This window comes from Neopsephotus bourkii, unplaced genomic scaffold (assembly GCF_033783945.1).
Source record: "Neopsephotus bourkii isolate Nb327-2 ecotype Australia unplaced genomic scaffold, CSIRO-AGI_Nbou_v1 NB_122, whole genome shotgun sequence".
Taxonomy (NCBI): domain Eukaryota; kingdom Metazoa; phylum Chordata; class Aves; order Psittaciformes; family Psittacidae; genus Neopsephotus; species Neopsephotus bourkii.
Window position 1 is genome coordinate 1,377,018 of NW_026900639.1, and position 22,303 is coordinate 1,399,320.

The 22,303-nt window shown below is 44.2% G+C and overlaps 1 protein-coding gene across 2 annotated transcripts in view; it reads right to left on the bottom strand.

Moving 5' to 3' along the window:
• Window positions 1–22,303, bottom strand: part of SCAP (SREBF chaperone) — a 64,661-nt gene that overhangs the window by 39,672 nt on the left and 2,686 nt on the right. The window contains exon 2 of one of the 2 annotated variants that reach the window (XM_061366003.1): window positions 5,229–5,445. In XM_061366003.1, coding sequence (XP_061221987.1) covers window positions 5,229–5,350 — 122 coding nt within the window. In that variant the 5' untranslated portion in view covers window positions 5,351–5,445. Of the gene's footprint in view, window positions 1–5,228; window positions 5,485–22,303 lie in introns of those variants that run through there. The other variant, XM_061365997.1, reaches the window with a different exon arrangement.

Sequence of the window (22,303 nt, forward strand, 5' to 3'; positions counted from 1 at the left end):
GCAACTCAACAGAGCTGCAAACCCTACAATTGCATATTCCTCCTCCTCAGAATCAAAGCAGAGATCACCACCATGCCAGAATACTCTTCAGCTGGTGAATATGTTGGAGAGAGCTGCCAGGTCTTAAGTACCAGGGAAGGTGGTGATATATTGCCCTAAAATAGCTACCACCTACATTTTGCACACTGCAGAACAAGCTTTTAGCCTGTTTCCAGCCTAAACTACTGCAACGACAGAACAACCTGAAAACCCATTGGTAATGAGATAGGAAATTTGATAAAGGGTCTTGCCAGAGGGTAGGGAAGGCCAGATATTCAGCAGAAACAGTTCCCTTTTAGCCTTGATAAGTGCATAAACAAAACCCATTTCTGAATATGTTTGCTTTGCCCTGTTTCCAACTAACAGGAGCCTCAAAAATCTGCACTGCACAAGTAAGGATTCCCCTCGCTCTGTGCTGCCTGCTTCCCTTTTTCTTTGAAGCAGAAGAGAGGTCTTGTTACATAGAGCTTGCTTCTAGTTTCATCACACAGTCCCACAGGAAACTGTGGGAGAGTCTGACAGCAACTGGCTCCTCTGGTTATCACACAAGATGGTACAAACCTGTAAGACACTGAAATGTTCTTTTGGAAAGAAGTATGTGTGTGCACACACACACTGTGTGGGCTCTGGCTCCAGTCAGTTCCATAATCCTTTAGGAGCAGAGCCTAGTGCTTCAGTCAGCTAATGAACACCTGCAAAGGCTCACCCTGCTTCATTCTCCTAAACCTTCTTCACAGAGCCAACTGACTTTGAAGTCTAACTTCAACTAAAAACTGTTCTTCAGAACTACAGGGGAATTTTGAATTTACCCTGATTACCAGGTTTATAGGTGTCATCTGTTCTTCTCTGGGCTGGGGAGGAGGAACTACTCTTGTGTCAGGTTATCTTAAGTGGCACTCTCATTCTACTAGGGAAGAAAAATCCAGATCTTAATGCAGATCCATTTAAGTGGGGTGATGACAATGAATGTCACCTACCAAGGGATATATAATAAAGCAAGAAGTAACATGCCCAATAATAGGTTGTTCAACAGAAAACCCTCCCTCTGAAGTGAGGACTAACTTGAATTTTCAGACTTGGAATAAGACTACAGAGTAAGAATGAGTCATAGGAATTTTTGCTTTGAATATTAATTAACAGATATGCAATGTCCTGTCTATTGGTGACATTAAAAACAGAGTCTACACAAAATACTTCCAAGGTTGAAGAGAATGCATTCACATAACCTGTAGCAGACAGCATGTTGTGAGTGTGCTACCTGATCCTTCACACCTGACCTTTCAGAACAGAAGAAGCACCTGCATGTTGATTGTTGTCACATTGACTCAGACCTAGGACTGATGCTGGACAAATCATGGCCCACGTGGTTTATTTCAACTCTTAAAAAGTTATCTGAACACAGACACCTCACACTTTTACTGAGGTGGAGGTGAGGAAAATGAAAACAACTGAGTTAATATCTTCTGCAGCAGAATTTTACAAGCTCTGCTTGATGCTGGATGCATGCAGGTGCAGGAGGCGATGACTGTTTGACCTCTCCCTCTGAAGAAGTCAGGATGAAAGATCTACTGCTCACTTGAACAATACAATGTCTTTATTAGCCATGCTTAAGGATGCAAAATACAGAATGCTTCCTTTTTGCTCTATTACCTTCTCCTTTTGTCCGTTCTCTTCTTCCAGGACAGGGACTAAGCTCCTCAGCAGTACTGTGATATCATTAGCTCCTTCTCTGTTGAGCCACTGGATTACTTGTGTGTCTTCTTGTTATAAAGACCTGTAGTTCCTACTACTTAATTGCTCCACTCTTGTTTCAGACTAATCAGCACTACTATGCAAACGGTGCTGAAGGTCTCTAACCAATCCTGTTGGAAGGAAGCATTGCCTAAATGAGCTTCCACACTGAAGCTGGGCCTAGATATTTTGCCTTCTTCTTTCTCCAAATTTTAGCATGCTTCTCACTCATTTTTGCAGTGAATGGTTGAGCTGAATCAGTAAGATCTGTCCTCAGAAACTGGAATGCTTCTGAAGAGCACAAATTAAATTCCAGCAGTAAATCAGTGCCAAACACCATTACTCAGATTCCCCATGATATGACCGCAGGGAAAAATGCAGATGTGACCCTTTGTGGCTGTCAGTGAGTTCCTCACTCCAGCCAAGAGAAAGCTTCCCCAGGAGGTGGCTATGCAACAGCTCCCCAGGTTCCTTCTGAGCAAGTCTTGTCATCACATACAGTAAAACTGTACAGGTTTTGTGGGGGAAGGGTGCCAAGGCCAATGAAAAGACAATAATTTCTTTTTTAATCAGGAAAAACGGTATGAAATAACAGGAATACGGAAGAAACAAACAGTAATCTTGATGACTGCTGATTATCTGTGGGGTGGGGCAGGAAACTTCAAAACCATATGAGCAATTACTATGGAAAACTAATTTGTTGCTAACACATTAACTCTCCCTAGGTTGAAATCCTGAAGCTATGTCACCTGGTGGGCATTTCATAGTGTCACAGAATGGTTTGGGTTGGAAGGCACCTTAAAGACCATCACACTGCTGATGATGCAGCTCAGGACACGGCTGGTTTCTGGGCTGCAAGCGCACAATGCTGGGGCATGGGTTGCTTCTCATGGACCAACACCTCTAAGTCCTTCTCCTCAAGGCTGTTCTCAAACCAGTGTCTACCAGCCTGTGTTTGTGCTTTGGATTGCCCTGATGCAGGTGCAGCACCTAGCACTTAGCCTTGTAGAACTCCGTGAGGTTCGCATTGTCCCACCTCTTCCTGTCCAGGTCCCTCTGGATCCCATCCCTTCCCTTCCACTTGTCAGTCACACCACACAGCTCAGCATTGTCAACAGACTTGCTGAGGGTGCTCAGTTCCACTGGCCATGTCATCCACAAAGATGTTGAACAGTTCCAGTCCCAACACCGACCCCTGAGCAACACGCATCATCACTGGTCTCAACCAGCATAAGCAGAATCTTACGTTTCAGCTTGTGCCTATTGTCACTGGGTATCCACTCTCTTTACACCCTCTCTTCATGTATTTATACATGGTGATAAGTTTCCCTGCACTTTCTCTTCTTTAGGCTGAACAGAGCTCTCTCAGCCCTTCCTCACAGAAGAGATGCTCCAGCCCCTTCATCATCTTCATGGCCCTCTGCTGGACTTCTCACCTAATACCACACCCTTTTAACAGGAAGCCCAGCACTGGACCCAGCACTCCAGGTGGGGCCTTACTGGTGGTATGTGGAAGGGAAGGTTCTTGACCTTCTGCAACCTCCCTAATGCAGCCCAGGACACTGTGGACCACCTCTTCCCCCCAGACACATAGCTGGCTTGTGTTCCACTTGGTGTGCACCAGGACCTCTGGGCATGCCCTGCAAAGCTACTTTCCAGAGCACTGACCTCCAGGCTGCACAGCCCTCTTATATAAATAAGAGATTATTCTTCCTTCTACATTTCCTTGCATTAGGTTTCATGAAGTTCCTCTCTGCCCCTGCAGGCAGCTGGTGTATCAGCCACTGTACCCAGGTATCCACTTCCCAGTTCATGATATATGAAGTCTGTATCATCTGCAAACTTGATGAGGGTGCAGTCCACCCCATCATCCAGGTCAACCATGAAGAAGTCAGACCACAAGCTCAAACTAAGAGACTGGAAAACCTCAACCCAAAACCAAACTTCCAATAAATATCTTGGAGTGTCCTGTACACTACTGTCCTGTCAAGAGTTTTCAGCTTTATCACACTGAAATGCTCCAGTGTAGAAGGTACTGCACTCTGGAAGTTTTGACCCAGTTAGTAAAGACACTTCTCAAACCAGAATTAACACCAGCTCATACAAAGCATCTCAGAACTGGAACTGAAACAGCCCCAAAAATCACTTCTAAAGAGGGAGCACTTTCACCACACTTCAGGTTTTTTGACCTGAGGTACACTGCTCTCAAAAGGCGCCAGAGAACCACAGAAAGCTCCCTTAAGAGTCCAACCATTAACCCAGCACAGCCAAGGCCTCCACTAAATGCTCCTACCTGCCACATCTACATGTCTTTTAAATCCCTCCAGGGCCAGTGACTGCACCACTTCCCTGGGCAGCCTGTTCCAGTGCTTGACAACCTTTTCAGGAGAGAAACTGTCCCAGTATTTTTGAAACCTGGTCTCTCCTCAGGCCATTATCTGCTTTTCTAATGAGTTATTGAAACTCATTAAAGAAAACATACTTTACATACAATCACTTTACACCTGATGGTGTTTTGGACAAGTTTCTGCAGCCTGAAGGTAACCAATTACTGGAGAATGCTCAAATACTTCCACAAATACACAATTACCAGTAGGTAATCTGCCAGAAACAACCTGGGTTGAAACCCCAGGTACTCAGTGGAAATGCCTCAATATACAGATAACCTTTTAACAGTAGATGGGGATGAAGTCTGTCCTGTCCTCAGAAGTGCTCAAAGAAAAATTTACACCTGTATCTGTACAAATACAGGGTGAGCTTTTATAAAAGCAAAGTAGATGACCACATGGGGTTTATTTTGAACAAAGATACTTTGTTAAAACAAAGTTAAAAACCTGAAAACAGAACCTGTATATTCATGTGTCTATCCACAAATCTGAGCACAAAAGTTTTCTCAACTCCGGTAGCAATATCGCCTTATTGGAGACAATTAGGAGGCCCATGTAACATTTCTGGGAATGAAATTATATTCAGTTGCAACTCATATCCGAATTACAAGTCCGTAAGGAGAGCAGTGAGCTTACAAGAAACACACAAAACACGTGTGCAAAGGCAAGGGCTGAAAAAAACAAGTACCAGCTAAACGGAGAACAGAATAGGCAAGTATGGAGAGAAAGATCAACTTTCCTTCTCCCCATTCTTAATTCATGGGTTTGGAGTTCATCACCAGGTGTTTGGGGACTCCTTTTACTTTATTTATTGCTTTACATCACTTATTCTATTAGTTCCTACTATTTACTTATTAAACCACATGAAGATACTTCATCCCTGTCTTTTCTTTAGATCCACTGAAAGAGATGACAAAAATCTATTATGTTTAAAAAATAATAGTAAAAAAATATGGAATTGCTCCTGGGATAGCTCACTGGACAGGGAAACCCAAGCACATTCATGGCATTGCTATGAAAACCCCACAAAGCAGCAACCCCCTGTGGCAACAAGTCCTTTACATGACTTACCAGCAGGCCAGAATACAGAGACCGGTAAAGAGGATGATGAGGATGGGGTAGGAAGCACACAACAGCCCGTGGTTGTAGAACGCCCGCGATATCCTCTCACGCAGTTTTTCAGTCAGGGTCATCCTCAATTGTCGTCACCTAGCTGCCATCCCGGGATACATCAGGGGGTTGGGCAATTCCAGCATGTGCAACGCTTCAGCCAAGGCACTGTGTCCAGCTGGAAACAGGGAAGAAAGCAAGCTCATTAGAAAAACAGAGAAATAAAAGGGAAATAAACATTAGCAACTGGCTTTAGGCAGATTCCCAGCACTACACCTGCTCAGAAGAGGAGGGAGAAACAGACACCACACATCAAGAATTTGTTATGAGCCTACAGGCAATTTGATCAGATGATTGGGTTTTGCCTAAGGGAAGAAAGGGCCAAAAACACAAATGGAGAGCGAACAGCAACTGAACAGACATCGGGCACCGGCCGTGAGCAGCTGCTGGTCAGAGAGGACACGCAGGAGCAGAGCTAGGAACCAAACCGTCTGAGAGGAAGGAAGAAAAGGAGCTTAGCAGGAAGAGAATTAAGCAGTGCTCCTAGGAGATGCCAAAATGCCAATTAGAAAAGAAGGATTGAGGCTAGCTGTCAGCAACGTGGTCTTAGGGGAAGTGCTTTTGGACACAGGCTGAAGTGCTTTCAGAGCTTTAACTATTAGCAACACACCAGTTACAAGAGACCAGAGCAGGCTTTACAGCTAAGGCAACCCAGAGTTATTTTTGCATGGGGAATGAGGGAGGGAAATGTAAGTAGCCAGAGAACATTACACAGTAAAATAAACTAATGCAGATGCTTCCTGTCAAGACAGACTTTGACTTGACTGTAAGATTTATGTCTAGCCATTCACCGAGAGCAAACAGAATCACAGATGTCAGAAGTGGTCAGCTTCAGCTTGCGATTTGATTTATAAAGGAGAAAAATGCAATAGAAAGAGCCCTAAGAAAAGGTTAAGATAATACATTACAATAAACCACCACCCAAATTCCTACAAAAGATGGAGAAGAAACCTAACCTTCAACCTTTTTCCTTCTTTTTTTATCTTTCTAAATCTCAGGCTAAAAGCAAAGTTGGTTCCCAACAGTGTTCTGAGAAGTGAAAGGGTTCAATGCAAGACTGAGTTTTTCATGCAGTTCAAAGCTACGATTATCCATGGGTTTTATATTTTTATCTGCAAGGGAATAAACACATTTTTCCTGGCTTCTCCAGAAAAACACTGGGACAATAAGAGACCCAAAGCATATCAAATAGGTCATTTTGTCCACAGGAAGTCACCATTTATGATTGCATCAGAAAACCGAATACAAGACCTAAACAGAGATGACCTATGAAAAACAGGTGGGCATCTGACATTTAACAACCCGCCTTCACCATCTTGATGCAGACAACATTAGAGAGGAAGGTCCAAGAGGTTCACACAGACAAGGAACCTATGAAGGGGTTTTATACATATCTGGCTTAGGAATTCCGTAAGCCTGAAATGTTTAGAAGCTGGAGGAGGCATCATAGGTGCTGGTTTGTTTTATATTCTCTCCTATTCTTTCAGCTATGTGGGAGCATACAAACAAACTCTTAAGCACAGCCACCATGCTTTAAATTCCAGATTCAATTACATTTAATGCCCACAGACTGTTTCACAATGGCATACCTATCGCCCTTTCTGTCCCCCATTAATACAACTAGAAATAATCAGGTTATTAGCAACAGAAGCACCAGTCTCTTATCCTAATGACCACCTAATGGAAAACCTGGGTAAGTATTTTGGCTCATACCTTTTAGCAAGGCACTACATCTTTGCACAAGAATCAACATCACTTTCTTTGTCGTAGGCAATTTCAGTTTGCCTGCAGTCCAGCACCAGCATGAAAATCCCAGGATTTTGGGAGAGGGGAGGGATGAGATGTGTTCCTGCTGTCTGGACACCTTGCAATGCAGGGGGTAAGGCTGCCAAGCTGGACAGAGCACTGTACATCACATTCACATGGAATAGGAAGGGTTTTTCTTACAGTCATACAGAGAACCTAAAACCATGGAACCCTAGAATGGTTTGGCTTGGAAGGGACCTTAAAGCCCATTCAGTTCCAACCCCCTGCCACAGACAGGGACACTTCCACTAGACCAGGGTGCTCCAAGCCCTGATGCAGAGGGTTGACCAATGTACAGGGGGGTTGTACAGGGGGGTTAGAGGAATTTGCTTGCTAGAGGAATTTACTTGCCTAGACAAGGTATTGTCTGTTGTAAGTGCTTACTAAGCAGAACAAAGACACCAAGTCCTATTGATAAGCAAAAGCAGACACCTGGTCCTACTGATAAGCAGACACCTGATTATAATGATAAGTAGCTATTGATAAGGAAAAGCAGAGGCTGGATACGGGAAGCAGATGGTTTATGGCTGGGGCACCGACCAAACCCTAAGACCATATGTGTGAAGACTAAAAGGTGACAAGTTCAAGAAGAGGAAGACTCATCTACTTCATCTTGAGACCCCTGCCCATGACCAGAGGGGGCACTGCGCAGGCGCAGAGGACTTTCTAGATCATTATAATACGAAGCGGGGATAGAACATGAATATGTATAGGCGTATTGTGCAACCTTGTAACTTTAGAGGATAAATGTAGAGGGAAACAACACTGATGCACGCATGACTTTTGCAGGACCAATCCCCCGTGCGTCTTCAGCTGAATAAAGCATACCTACTTTACAACTTTAACAAAGTTGTGGAGTCTATTCCGCTATCAGCCCCATCCAACCTGGCCTTGAACACTGCCAGGGATGGGGCAGCCACAGCTTCTCTGGGCAACCTGTGCCAGGGCCTCACCACCCTCACAGGGAAGAACTTCTTCCTCAGATCCCATCTAGATCTTCTATGACATAAACATGTTGTGCCTGGCTCTTTGACAAGCTTTACATTCTAATAGCAATTCTGGTTATTAGCACTGCACTGGGAACCGTTTCTACTAATTGCAATGAGGAAAACTTCGCGTTTTCTCGCTTCACCAGTTGTGAAACATCAGCATTCATTAAGAAGAAAACATTAAGCATTCCAAAGCTAATATTTGCTTATTAGTTTTTCGGGAGATGCATATTAAATTCCGAAATCTTTATTAGCTTTACGCTACAACAGCGCTCATGAAAGTTAAAAGCAGGAACCATTCCAATTCAAAATAGTTTCTGCAAACAAAGATTAGCTAATGCAAAATAAACCCTCTGATTTTAGGAGAAATGTTGAAGAAGAACCCAGTCAAGAGTATTCTTTTCCTTTTGCATGACTGCAAATCCAAGACAAAGTCTGGAAACAAGAGGACATCAGGACTTAACCTTGCAACACAATACCTTGCATTTCAGGTACAGAAGACAGATACTCAGTGAAGTTCAGAGACAGATCGCAGGAAACAAAAGCAAACACAAGGGCTGAAAGAAACAGGTTTGGCTTTCAAAATCTCTTAAATTTCAAACTAAGTCACATATTAAGGGATTGCTCAGGTTCTCAAGTCATTCCTTCCATTCACACAAGCATAAAACATTATCATTTCCGGGATTACACTAATTCAGCTCCACATGAGTTCCAGATTGGGAAGAGCACCCTGCACTGAAGTTACTCCCCCACTTCTCCGGAAACATTTCAGCGCAGCTTTGAACACATTTCATGTGAGATGCAACACAATGCTAAGGCCACCAACTTGTCCCGAAGTGGAAATCCAGTGCTGCAGACAGAAAGCATAATTTGGATTATAACAAATTCAAGAAATCTAAGTTCAACAGGAAAGGGGTAAGGTCTTGCACCTGGTAAACACAATCCAAGTGTGCAACACAAGTTAGGATCTGTTCGGCTGGGGAGCAGCTCTGTAGAAAAGGATCCTAGGGGACACAGGCTCAATAGGAGAGAACAGTGGGCAGCTGTGGCAAAGAAAGCCAAGAGGATGCTGGGTAACATCAACAAGGGCATCACCAGCAGAGATAAAGATGTTGTTGTTCCACTCAGCACTTGTCAGGGCACCCCTGGAATGCTGTGTTCCAGTTTTGGTCCCTGATATACAAAAAAGATATGGACAAGCCGAAGAGGGTACAGAGAAGAGCCACAGAGATGACCCAAGGACTTGGAAACCGGGAGGAAAGGCTGAGAGAGCCGGGCTTGTTCAGCCTACAGAAAAGAAGGCTGTGGGGAGACCTTATCACCATGTTCCAGTATTTAAAGGGTAGCCACAAAGAAGATGGAGACTCCCTTTTTACAGAGAGTCACACAGAAAAGACATGGAGTCATGGGCACAAGTTATTCCCAGGGAGATTTCAGTTGGACATAAGAGGAGAATTTTTCACACTGAGAACAATCAGCCACTGGAATAATCCCTACACAACAGTGGTGACTCCCCCAGTGTTGGACACTGTTAAGATTGGGCTGGACAGGGTGCTAGGCCATCGAGTCTGGGTCATGCTTTGCCTGGAATTACTGGACTAGGTGATTCTTGATGTCCTTTCCAACCTGAGATTCTAGGATCGTATGACTAAAACTTGATTGCTTTTGCCTCCCGTTACACACCACAGTTCTGTGCTTTTTTGGGTGTACTGCACCCTCTGCCACACACACTTGCAGGTGAGTTTCTCAAGTAGCCCAAAACTTGTCTCATACAGAATCCTGCAGCTAGAGAACAAGGGCTTCTACCACCTCATCAAGAGAAAGCACAATTATTTATTTACCATTCATTCACAACACAAGACAGGCAGAGAGAATATTAAATGCCCACAACACTTACACAACCCCAAGGCTACCTTTTGCCAAGCTGACCCTTACCCTGACCAGAAAGTGGGTTGCTATACACCACTGCATATACTCCACGCTGACTGCTGGCATAAGACAAAGCCACTTTTCAAGAGAACTGATGCACCAGCATCAGCATATAACAGCACCCCATCACACCACCTACTCCCTGCCGCAACCTCAGCATGTACCGGCACAGCAGCTCTTCATCCAAACCCCTTATAAAAACCAAGCCTGGCTCACTGTAATGTCTACCTCGCTGAAGGTAAGTCAGGCATCCCATATCCCACCTGTCCAAGAGCTGAGCAGATGATTCACTTTCTACTTCCAAAGCTTTTCTGTAGTGTGGAGCCTGTGGCAGCCAGCTCTGCACCAGGTAACGCAGCTGCACTGAAGCTGAAACACTGAGAAACTCACAACTATTGCAGCACAAGCAGAGGTTGGCAGGGACCTCTGGAGACCGTGATGGTGATCCAGGGCAGGCTGACCAGGGCCATGCCCAGTCAGGTTTCAAGTATCTCCACTGATAGGAGACCACAGCCTCTCTGCAACTGGCTCCAGTGTTTGAGCAGCTGCCAAGGTGTCCCCCCCAGGTCAGTCCCCTGGCACACCATATAAAGCCTCCACACAGGAACACTTGCGCTGCCACTTCCCACACACAGCAGCGTTCATTAAGCACACATCTAATCAGTCTTACCAGGACGCTTTTTGTAGCCCACTCTCTGGTTTTACAAGCCTCACTAAGGTTTGAGAACGATAGTGCGAGATCTCTATGTGCGTTCAGCAACTCTCTCATCCCCACCTGCAGCAACACACAAGATTTGCAGCGTCTGGACACAGAACCAGAACAGGCTCTTACATTCCCTATGCTCACTAAATGAATATACAACCAAGACAGTCCAGACCAAGGTTGTATTAAACTGTGCCTCAAATGCAAGAAGAAAGAGAAGGGTATTTCATAGGATGCTGTAACGATTATACTTTTTGTATGGCTGTAAGGCTATTTATAGATGCTGTAACGATTATACTTTCTTGGAAAACTCCTGTTGCTGTAGAGTTTGCTGGCTCTACTGGAAATTCCTACCAAAAAAACAAAAAACCCAAAACAAGACTGACCAGCAAAGGAAGAAAAGTAGCATTTCTTCTTGCAGGAAAAACTCAAATTTACAGGTGATGAACAATACCGATTTTCCAAGATAATAGCTTTTATCTTGCTTAACAATAGCTACATGTCCCAAATTCTTTACATTTCTGCCTGAAAGTGTTTTACAGCCTTCACAGAAAGGCTCCCTTTACCACTCAAGTGCAGGAAAATGCAGCTAATAGCAGCAGCAGCTCAGAGGACACAAGAGCACTGTAAGCTTAGAGGAAAAATACCAAAGGTATGACAACTTTACTCTTTATAATAAACAATAACCTGGTTTTTAAAGTACATTCAACATCTTGGTTTTCCATAAAACATTCCTGAATCAGGCGTTTGCAGTAGGTGTCATAAAAACACAACTGAGCTTAAGAAGAGTGGAAGGGGGAAGGGGGATTTATTAGAAGAAAAACAAAATCAGTTTTGTACTAATTTTTCTTGCACTTCCATAAATAATTTGCTCCATCTTGCTGCCTACAGTGAAGTCCTGTAGCCAAACTTTTAACATGGATCTTAACCCAGCATTTTCCATTTAAAAGACCAATGCTGGTTAAGCAGAAACAGATCCAAAATGGTCCTTCTGTCCCCCCAAGCCCCTGCCACCAGCCACAGCATCCCCATTGGGACCTGCCATCGCAGGGGCACAAACTGCCTGTGATGTACCTGTTCTTCTTGAGGGGAACAGTGCATCACAACACTGTGACAGGTTCAGATCCAGCACAGAATTTCTGAAGCCTTGCTGCCAAACCTGTGTTTGGGGAAAGGACAGAGGAGGAATGGAAGGCAAAGAAAGAGCTTATTAAAAATTAGGATTGATAAATCCCACCCTGCTGTTGCCAACAGAGCAGATCAATCTGACTGCTGTTCACACAGCACCTGAGGGCAAGGCGGGCAATACGGGCCATCAGCAATAATTCACCCTCCCAATACTGCAGTCATTTGCCACATATCCATCAAACCAACACAGGCTCCCTGGAGACAGCAGAATCAGAGTAGCAACCTTCTGCCCTCTGCTTTCATGCCTATGTGCCATCTCTCCTACACGGCAGCATTTCCACAGCCTTCAGGGGTATATTCACACACACACACACACACGTGGCTACAGGTATTTTATGCATTCCTGGGCTACACCCAGAACACACGAAGTAGAAAATAAAGAGTGATCACTAATACCAAGTCTACTGTCTGACAGTCTCCACCTGACCTACAAACATCTCCCTGACCTCTTTCCAGTCCTCAATCCAGCCGTGATTTCATGACAATGCCAGAAATTCAGCACCACAAACACCCCCCAAAACCGAGTGAAACCAGAGTTTCCCTGCAGAAGTAGCAAACAGCCAGATGCTGCATCAGTCTTGTGCCAGGTAAAAAAAACAATGCAGGTATTTTCTTGCCCTTTATTAGGCTGTAGAGGTGTTCACAGCCTCCAGATGTTAGAAACTATCACCACTGCAGTCCCCTCGGTAAATGAACGGGTGGCAGGTGCTGCAGGAGCTCTCTCATCCCAGCATCAGCAAAAGGGAAGGAAAAGGAGTGGGAAGAGAGGAACAGACCCTGGAAACCCAGTTCTCCCACTCTTCAGCAAGCACGGATTCTCCTCCAATGAGGAGCAGGGATGAAGTGGTGTTCTGAAGACTTCAGAGGTGGGAAAACAAGAAATATGCTCAAGACACTAACCTCTCTTCATAGAAATGCTACACAATCAGCTCTAACATCAAGTTCCTATTCTCCAGTTGCATTCCCGTGGGAAGAATAACGTGCTTTGTACTGTGAAAGGACACAGGGGTCACAGGGGAACAGAATACTTCCTATGGGAAAGTCATGACCAGCACACCAACCTCCTGCAGCCTGGTGTCCAGAATGGGTTAATCCTAACACTGTTCTTTGGAAAACAAGGCTTCAGAACAACCTGAATGTTCTCAGTTGAGTATTCTTCATAAAAGAGTGCTTTTCATATTCAAAAGGTAGAAGCTCTTCAATAAATTAAACTTCAGGCTGCATTCTCTCCATTCCAGCTCTAAGGCCAAAGCAGCATTTAAAGTCTGGACTGAGTTTTTGAAAGAGATTTCAACACACAAAACACACATCTAGCCTGGGATACCCAAACAGACACATCCTCAGCTCAAGCCTCACCTTCCTCTGGTCAGAAACAAGCCAGTTTTGATAAGAGTGGAACCTCCAAGTTCTCAGTAGTATAATCTAATAGTACAGTATCACATTGCCAGGGTCAAAGATCCCCAACATCCCCTTCCCTTCTCAGTTATCTTCTCAAAGCTCTCTGCACTGGTCTAAGATTTGGACTGTGTGCTCTAAACTTGCCTGGCAACTCAGTTCCCCTCAGTCAACCCTAAAAAACAAACAAACCACCAAACCCAGATAAAATCATGCAGCCAGGAACTCGAGAGGTTTAAAGATTGAGGAGTTGCACACATCTTGGTTAAAAACCTACACAAATTAACAGGAGCCATTCACTCCATTTTCATCTTTTTGCCAAATTTCCTCTCCCTACAGTATCCATTTATGTTTTGAGAGTTTAAAAACCCAGAAGTTATCTGAAATAGATCCCATTTTACAAGTGGTATTGTTGGCCCCTTTACACACTGGAAGCTGCTCTAAGGTTTCCCTGGAGCCTTCTCCAGGCTGAACAAGCCTAGCTCTCTCAGCCTGTCTCTATAGCAGAGGCACTGCAGACCTCAGAGCATCTTTGTGGTCTCCTCTGGACTCACCCCAACAGCTCCACATCCTTCTTGTGTTGTTGTCCCAGAGCTGGATGCAGGACTGCAGGTGGGGTCTCACCAGAGCGAGAAGAGGGGGAGAATCCCCCCCTCAACCTGCTGGTCACTCTGCTGGTGATGCAACCCAGGACACAGTTGGTTTCTGGGCTGTAGGCGCACAGTGCTGGGTCATGGGAAGCTTCTCATCAACCAACCTGCCCAGGTCCTTCCCCTCAGGGCTGCTCTCAATCCAGTCTCCACACAACCTTCCACCAGTGCTAGAACCAACTTACTGGTATGGATGAAATGACAGAATGTTCCACATGAAGAACCATAAAATACAGAAGTTTGGGATATGTAACCAAAATAGAAAGTATCTAAATTCAGGGGGAAAAAAAAAGCCCACAACTTCAAAGTTCACTCTTCTTTCTGCCTCCAGCCCCAGGAAGCTTACTCACTTATTAAGTATACTGACAGCCTATCAAAGACATGAACACACTTCCCCATCCCTCCTTCCTGACCACAGAGCTCTTGCCCAACCTTGCTCTTGTTAACAGTGATGTGGTCTCCACTTACAATTTACTACACAGAAAGAAACATGCTCATATGAGGCAATTTCTCCCTTAAAATACAGGTTTAGGCTAGTTTAGCACAATATACCACAATTTCAGAAATACTATGGGTATATAACACAGGGCTAGCATGGAGACACACAATAGAAAGTCTGCAGAACCAGTTAGGATGAGGGTTAATCTATAGATGTGGGATATGCACTACAGAGAGAATGGCCAAATTAAATTCACAGTGTTGGCACTAAGCTTCCAAGCCGATTCTGGACAAAAGACTTTTTCTCTCTAGACTCATTTCTCCCAGTCTGTGAAAGGAAAGTAAATTATACTGATTCCATTAAGAAAAATACTGTGAAATGTAAAACTAAGAATCAGAATTCAAACACTGCTATTGTAAATATGAGGTAGATACACATCAAACACTTTCATCAGTTTCACTGGAAGGTGCTTTTCTAATGAGCAGCATGCCAAGCAGCATGTCAGTTGTCAGCCAGGCCAAGTCTCGAAGCCCTCCAGAAAGCAGCTGCTTTATGTGCCAGTGAACTAGTCAGAGAACTTCTAGCTAAAGTGGATGGTTTTCCACAATAACAATCTATCAGTTTCAGCTGTAACTTACTTTTAAAAGTGCAACCACGATGTCATACTTTTGGCAGGCTACACAGCACAACACAGTGCTAACTTCCTACTCTAATGAGATAAGGCATATAAAGAGACAAATCACACTGTAGGGTTTGGCTTTTAATGTAATTCTTGATTTTTTTACTATATAAAATAGACATTTATTTAGAGAAATAGTCCACAGTTCTAACACTTTAATTAAAACTACTTTAAGGATGATCAGGGGACTGGAGCACCTCCCATATGAAGACAGGTTGAGAAAGTTAGGGATGTTCAGCCTGGAGAAGAGAAGGCTGCGTGGAGACCTCATAAGAGCCTTCCAGTATCTGAAGCAGGGCTACAAGGATGCCAGAGAGGGACTCTTCATCAGGGACTGTAGTGACAGAAGAAGGGGCAATGGGTTTAAACTTTAACAGGGCAAGTTCAGGTTAGATATAAGGAAAAAGTTTTTTACTGAGGCTGGTTGCCCAGTTGCTGGTTGCCCACTGGAATGGGTTGCCCAAAGAAGAGGTAAATGCTCCATTCCTGGCGGTGTTCAAGGCCAGGTTAGACAGAGCCTTGGCGACACAGTCTATTGTGAAGTGTTCTTGCCCATGGCCAGGGGCTGGAACCGGATGATCTTAAGGTCCTTTTCAACTCAAACCACTGCATGATTCTATGATTCTACCAGGAGTTTCGGAAAGGTTCTAACCTCTCCAGTACCATTCAGTATACAAACTTTAAACAACAGTAGTTAGAATGTCTTTTGAGAAAGACTTTTCTTAATGCCTCATAAGCCTTCTCCCCCATTTACTGGCAAAGACTGTGCCAAGCTCTAAAATGGCAATTCCCTCATTTTATTAAAATAGAAAATCAAGTTCAGGACTTGCCATCCATCACATCTTACGCTGAACTTCTCCATCAGTAACATCAACACAAATTCATTATTATTCAGTCAACTAAAGGCGTTTCAAATGTTCTTTCTGTGCTATGGTTAGTTCTGTAGTTGGTACCACTCACTAAAGCTCAGAGCAGGGGTGGTGGCTTTAGTACATTCCTCCATCCTCACAGCAGGGCCAGGCTGCAGTGTGATTCCTTACAAGGCTCAACAGGAATAAAAAAGAGCGAAGATTTGAGCTCTCATCCATTCAGACAGCATTAGGTCCGATTTCCTTCATGCGTGGCACCACCTCAATGGGATCAGACCTAAGCAGTACTGGAATTAACTCTGTATTTAGAACTCCCAATGAGCAAAGCACAGAGAAGCAGGTTTGGACAGCAGCAAGATAATCTCATTTGACAGCTAAAGTTGTATCTTTCCACAGATAACAACCTCAAATAAAACCCCACTGCTTTGTATAACAGCAAAGGTGAAAAAGGAACGGGGGGGGGGGAACCAAGTTTAAACAAACCATATGGGGAATAAGAAAAGGGAGATGTCTGAGGTGACAGAGGCCACTGAGAGGAAGCTCAGAACAAATGCCTGTCACATAACAAAAATAAAAATGAGCAAAGAGTTGAAGACCTGCCCAAATGAAGAAAATAAGAGGTTCTTGCATACTGTGTATGAGACCATTGCACAGCAGGTCTAAAAGGAGTCTGAGGAGCTGCTTGGTAGGGGCATTAAGAACGAATAAATGGAAACTCAGACATCATGAGCAGCAAGTCCTGCAGAGAGGCTGTAGGGCCAGCAGATGACCAGGATAGATCTGAATAGAGGGAGGACATAAAGAGAACAGAAAACCAAGGTGCAATGTTGATAGAAGTAACACTTTCAGTTGCCTCTTTCACAATGGCAAAGATCAGGCGGACTGAAGAGTTAGCAGAAATAATCCCTCACCAAGTGACCAGGTAGGAAAAATGCCAGATCAAGTTCAATGCCTACGAATGGTATGAGATGCATATGGGAAAAATAATGTTAGGTACACAGGAATGCATTCTCAACTGGTTCATGAACAAGATCCTGGGGTCCTCATTAATTCTCTGAAAATGTGAACTCAATGCAGTCAGAAAAAGCAAACTATGTATTAGGAATTGTTCAGAATGGAATGGGGAACAAATAGAGATCATTACATTCATACAAATATCTGTGCTATGCACAGTCCAAGTGCTGTACACAGTTCTGGTCATTCTTCCTCCTCATTCAAAAAGGATGGGCAAAAGAATTAGAAAATGCACACAGAAGTTCAACAAGGATGATCAAAGATAGGGAGAAGCTTCCACAAAATAAAAAAGCAGGGGAAGGCTTTTCAGTCTGGAAAAGATTTCAGCAGCAAATGGATACAACAGATGTCTCTAACAGAGGAGATCAGAGGAAGCTGAACAAGGAAGGGCTGTGTCTTTCAGACAAGAATAATTCAGCATCAGACAAACCAATAAAGCAGCAGCTCAAAATGAACACTCAGTTAACCTGAGGGAAGCTCTACCCCAGGTCACTGTCCATGTCACACATGTTAATGAAGCAACAGACAAACTTTTGGCTTGAGAAGCCCCTCAGCCCAAGCCACTTCTCCTGAACTGGCTGCCCAGATCCAACGTACTTGTCTTGGTTGTACACTCTTCCCCTGCACTGAATACTGTCCACACTCAGAAACCAGATACTGACCTAAAGAGGCCACCAGGCTGACCCACAGCTGTCCTTATGCAACGTGTCTCACATGATTCCTCTTGGAAGAATGTGTTTCTTTTTCTCTATCCATGTAGCTGCTTTATGACAAACGGCTAGGGAATCGCTTTCTCCTAAAAATACCAAAAGACTGATGCAACACCCATGAGCAATTACGTATTGGGGCTTTTCCATCACATCCAACTACTGCAAATCCATCTTTTACTTCCACGGGCACTGAGGAATTCCATCAACTTTTCACTCTGTAGCTGTTCAGGAAGTTCCTGACTCCAGCATACAAACAGTAACCAGCAAAGAGCATTTCTGATGTTTTTCTAGGATATACCTTGTCTCTGTGGTGCACTGATCAGACACCTTAAACCCATACTGTAATATTTCCTAAGCATGGAGAAAATCCATGTCCACAACAGTAATATGAACTCCAAGTGTTAATTATAGGTTATTTACCTTCTTGTATGTCTCAAGCGTCATCGCTGTAATATAAAGCAGCTGTGCCTACACTTGTACTTCCTCCTGAACACAGTGTCAACTGCCTGGCTCCTTCTGTAACCATAACTGCAGACTACATCTCACTGCAGCAATTCCTGCAAGATCTACCAGAGGAGCACACCAACAGCTCACCCGGCACAAACCTGCAACGTGCTCCTCTTCCTACTATGGCTACTGTTTCTGCTGATGCCCCTTTCCCCACCTCTCTGCAAGATCAAGTTCAACATCTGAGCCCATGCCTCTCGTCTGTGATACAAAATACGTACAATGCTTGTGGATGATCTACATGGACTTGTGCAAAGCACTTGATACTGTAACACACAATATTCTCCTCTATAAACTGGAGAGGCATGGATTTGACAGATGGACCACTTGGGGATAAGAAATCAGCTGTCATACAGCATATATGGCAGTCATTTCCTGCTTTGGACCATTTACCACTTTATGTCTATTCTACCACTTCAGTCAGGAATGAAAACCTGGAATCCCCACTGCAACCCGTTCAGTCCAGCCTGCTGTTTTAACGAGAGCACTAGAGGTACTTGGAACATGCTCATTGAACCATGTCTGTATCCATCATGCTGTGGCACCTCCTCAGCTCTTTTGGAGTTTTTTAAATCTCACCTTCTTCAGAATCTTATTAGGACAAAAATCAAAACCTCACTGACTTTAAGGCACATGGAAGCTTTCACTTCCCAGACAGGAACAGAGCTGACATCTTATCCTAGAAAGAAACCTACTTTGCCAAGGAAGTACCTGTGGCAAGCCAGTGCTGACTGGTACATGTTCCCTATAATCTTGCAGATGCTTATAAATCAGCTGGTTACTCGCTGCAGGATTTTGAGGTGTCTGCTACTCCCCGTTCTCTTCTTCCCACCCTTTCACCTACAGAAACCCCTCGCTCTTCTCCAGTCTTTCAAAACATCACCTATTTTCCAGCTCTAAAGAGACGCCTACTAAAGCTTTTAAGGGCCCTTTTTTAGGCTGTACTTTAAGTACACAGACAAAAATATCTCACATAAATGATTGCTGCAAACCTGCTCTTCATTTATTCTAGTCTGTCATTAGCATTTAGCTACTCACGAGCTGACTGCGGTCTTCAGTGAGGGTCAAAAGGTATTGAACGCTTCAGTTTCAGTGACACACAGAATCAAAGAATGGTTTGAGATGGAAGGGACCTTAAAGCCCATCCAGTTCTAACTTCCTGCCACAGGCAGGGACACTTTCCACTAGACCAGGTTGCTCCAAGGCCCATCCAACCTGGCCTTGAACACTGCCAGGGATGGGGCAGCCACAGCTTCTCTGGGCAACCTGTGCCAGTGCCTCACCACCCTCACAGGGAAGAACTTCTTCCTCAGATCCGATCTCAATCTCCCCTCTGTCAGTTTAAAGCCATTCCCCCTTGTCCTGTCCCTACCTGCCCTTGTCAAAAGACCCTTTCCAGCTTTCCTGTTGGCCCCTTTAGGCACTGGAAGCTGCTCTAAGGTCTCCCTGGATCCTTCTCCTCTCCAGGCTGAACAAGCCCAGCTCTCTCAGCCTGTCTCCGTAGCAGAGGTGATCCAGCTCTCAGAACATCTTCGTGGCCTCCTCTGGACTCACTCCAGCAGCTCCACATCCTTCTTTCATTGGGTGCTCCAGAGCTGGATGCAGCCCTGCAAGTGGGACTCGCTCTTTTTTTTCTCCTCAACAGTTCTGCAGCTGAAATTACTCATTTACCTCATCAACCAAGTACCTGAACTGAGCATGACTTCTTTCCTGATTCTTTATCTATAGCTAAGGCTCCTTTCCCTGCAAAGAATACATTTCATGATTCGAAACTCTCCTTTGGTCCAGAAATAGGAATTAGATAATCTGTATTTAAAAGAAAAGCCTATTTAATTTAGGCCCATACATCCTGACTGTATGGTTTTCACTTTTATTTCTCAAATAGATGGTCTCCTCTTTATATCTGAATAACACCTTCTACTGCAACTATTTTTAAAGAGATTGTGCCACTATAAATGCTTAACATGCACACTTCATGCAACAGGAAAGTTAAGGCAGGCAATAACATTTTCAGACATGCTTAGAACAGGCAAACGTACTCCTCAAAAGGACACATGGCTCATTTATCAACCACACCACCCCTGCTGATGGTCAGGCAGCCTCTGCAACCCTGGGTGCTACCGTTGTGGCAGGTTTCTCAAACCCTTCCCAGGTAAACTACATCTATGTAAACACTTCTAGCAAGCTCCTGCATTTTCCTCATACTGTTCCACCTCCCCATGCAAAGGCACAGTCCCTCTGCTGTGCAGATACCAGTTGTGGCCCCGATTTCAGCAGAAGGGCAGAAAAACTTTTACAGGTACCCTCCTGTTGAAATCTACATTGCCAGAAGGGGCTTGATGAATCTATGTTCATTGCGTCTTTTGCATCACTACTAATTCACCACCATCTTCATTGGTTTGGCCATCGCTATTGGTGACACAGTAGTATTTTGGTTTACCAAGATCACAGCCTACACTGGGTCAATTTGCCTCTTTGAAGAAAATCTCCCCTTTAAAAGCCTCAGAAATCACTTTTGAGTAAGCCACTCTGTCACATTAAAAACACTCTGCTGCAACAAAGACTTGTAGGACTTTCCTAACCAACTAGAGTTCGAGCAAACCAAGTTATGCATTAAGCCCTACTGTTTTCCTGAAAAATATGTTGTGGAAACATATAAACCAAAAGTCTTCCATTTCTGAAGGACTCTGTTGGTGTGGTACCAGTTGGGTACAGTCTGACTGCTGTCAAGCAAAGGGTTTTGAAACTTCTGGGTTTTGGCAGATAAAGAGAAATCTACCTGTGGCTTTCTGGGAAAACACACTTCCTTTTCAACAAAGACCCCTTTCTACAACTCCTAGACATTAAAGCTTTAGTGCTGTTTTCACTTTGAAACCTTGATGCTGAGAAGTTTTGGCTGTGTTAGTCACCTACTTAACAGGGATACTCTCACAGGCAGGATGCTCGCAGTGACAGAGATAAGGAGATGACGAACACAGCTCTGACCACCTAGTCCATGAAATAGAAAGCAAAAATTAGAGACATACATTTCAGCATGTATTTCCGTGCACTGCCCCCTCAAAAATAAAAGCACCAAACCTTTAATCAGAAAAGTTTCCATCATAAAAGAGCCTGCATTTTGAGGTCTTTCAGGTTTGTAAAGGCACAAGGGAACACAAGCACCTGTAAGGTGACTCGCTTGCCCAGGATTGATTTTCAGCAGGTTCTAGGTTACAGAAGCAACATTTGGCAAGGCTGAATTAGCAAACTCACAGGACTCCCCATATCCCAGAAGGAAGCTTTTGTCACCTCTAGCATCACACAGAACTAAATATTTTTCTTTCTAATACTCACCAGTTAAAAACTCGGGATCAGCAAATCACTAAGCTCTTTCTTCCCAATGAAACAATCCCAAAACTACCCTGTTAGACAACGAGTCTGAAAGTCTGACTCGGACATTGTCTTTTGAAAACAAACCAACTATTATTTCCATGGCATCTTTATCACAATGGCCCATACAAGATTAATTCAGTTTTTTACCAAAGCAATGCAACCCTCCTCCCCTCCTTGTTCACCACCGCACTCTCACTGAGCTGAAACTCGCTTCTTTACTGGCAGGAGCCTTAGAACTTTATTCACCTCCCAAGGAAACCCATCATGTTATGCAGAAAAGACCCCAGCTATTCTGAAACACCAGGGCTGTCCCCTCGCCTAAGAACGCAAATTAAAAGATTCACTTGAAGACAACCACCTTTAAGCCCCCATTCCTCCACCTTCTTTTTGATACTCTGGTTGTGAACAGTAATAGCTTACAGACATTGAAACAGAAGGTTGCACTGCCACAGAACTGCTCAGCAGAAGTTCCTTCAGACCTTTCCTTCTCACCCTTTAATACACCATATAAGCTTTGAATGAACCATAACACCAGAAATCACAACTAAGGAATGCTTGTAAAGCTCAGTCTACTTCTATCTTCAATCTCGTTGTATACTCAGGACTAAGTTCCTCAACACCATGGACCACCAGCTCCTCCTTGCTCATGCAGCACCACACCACCAGAGGATTGTGCTGCTCATCGCCAGGGCTCCATGCTGCCACAGCACGCTGAAGCAAGCCTTC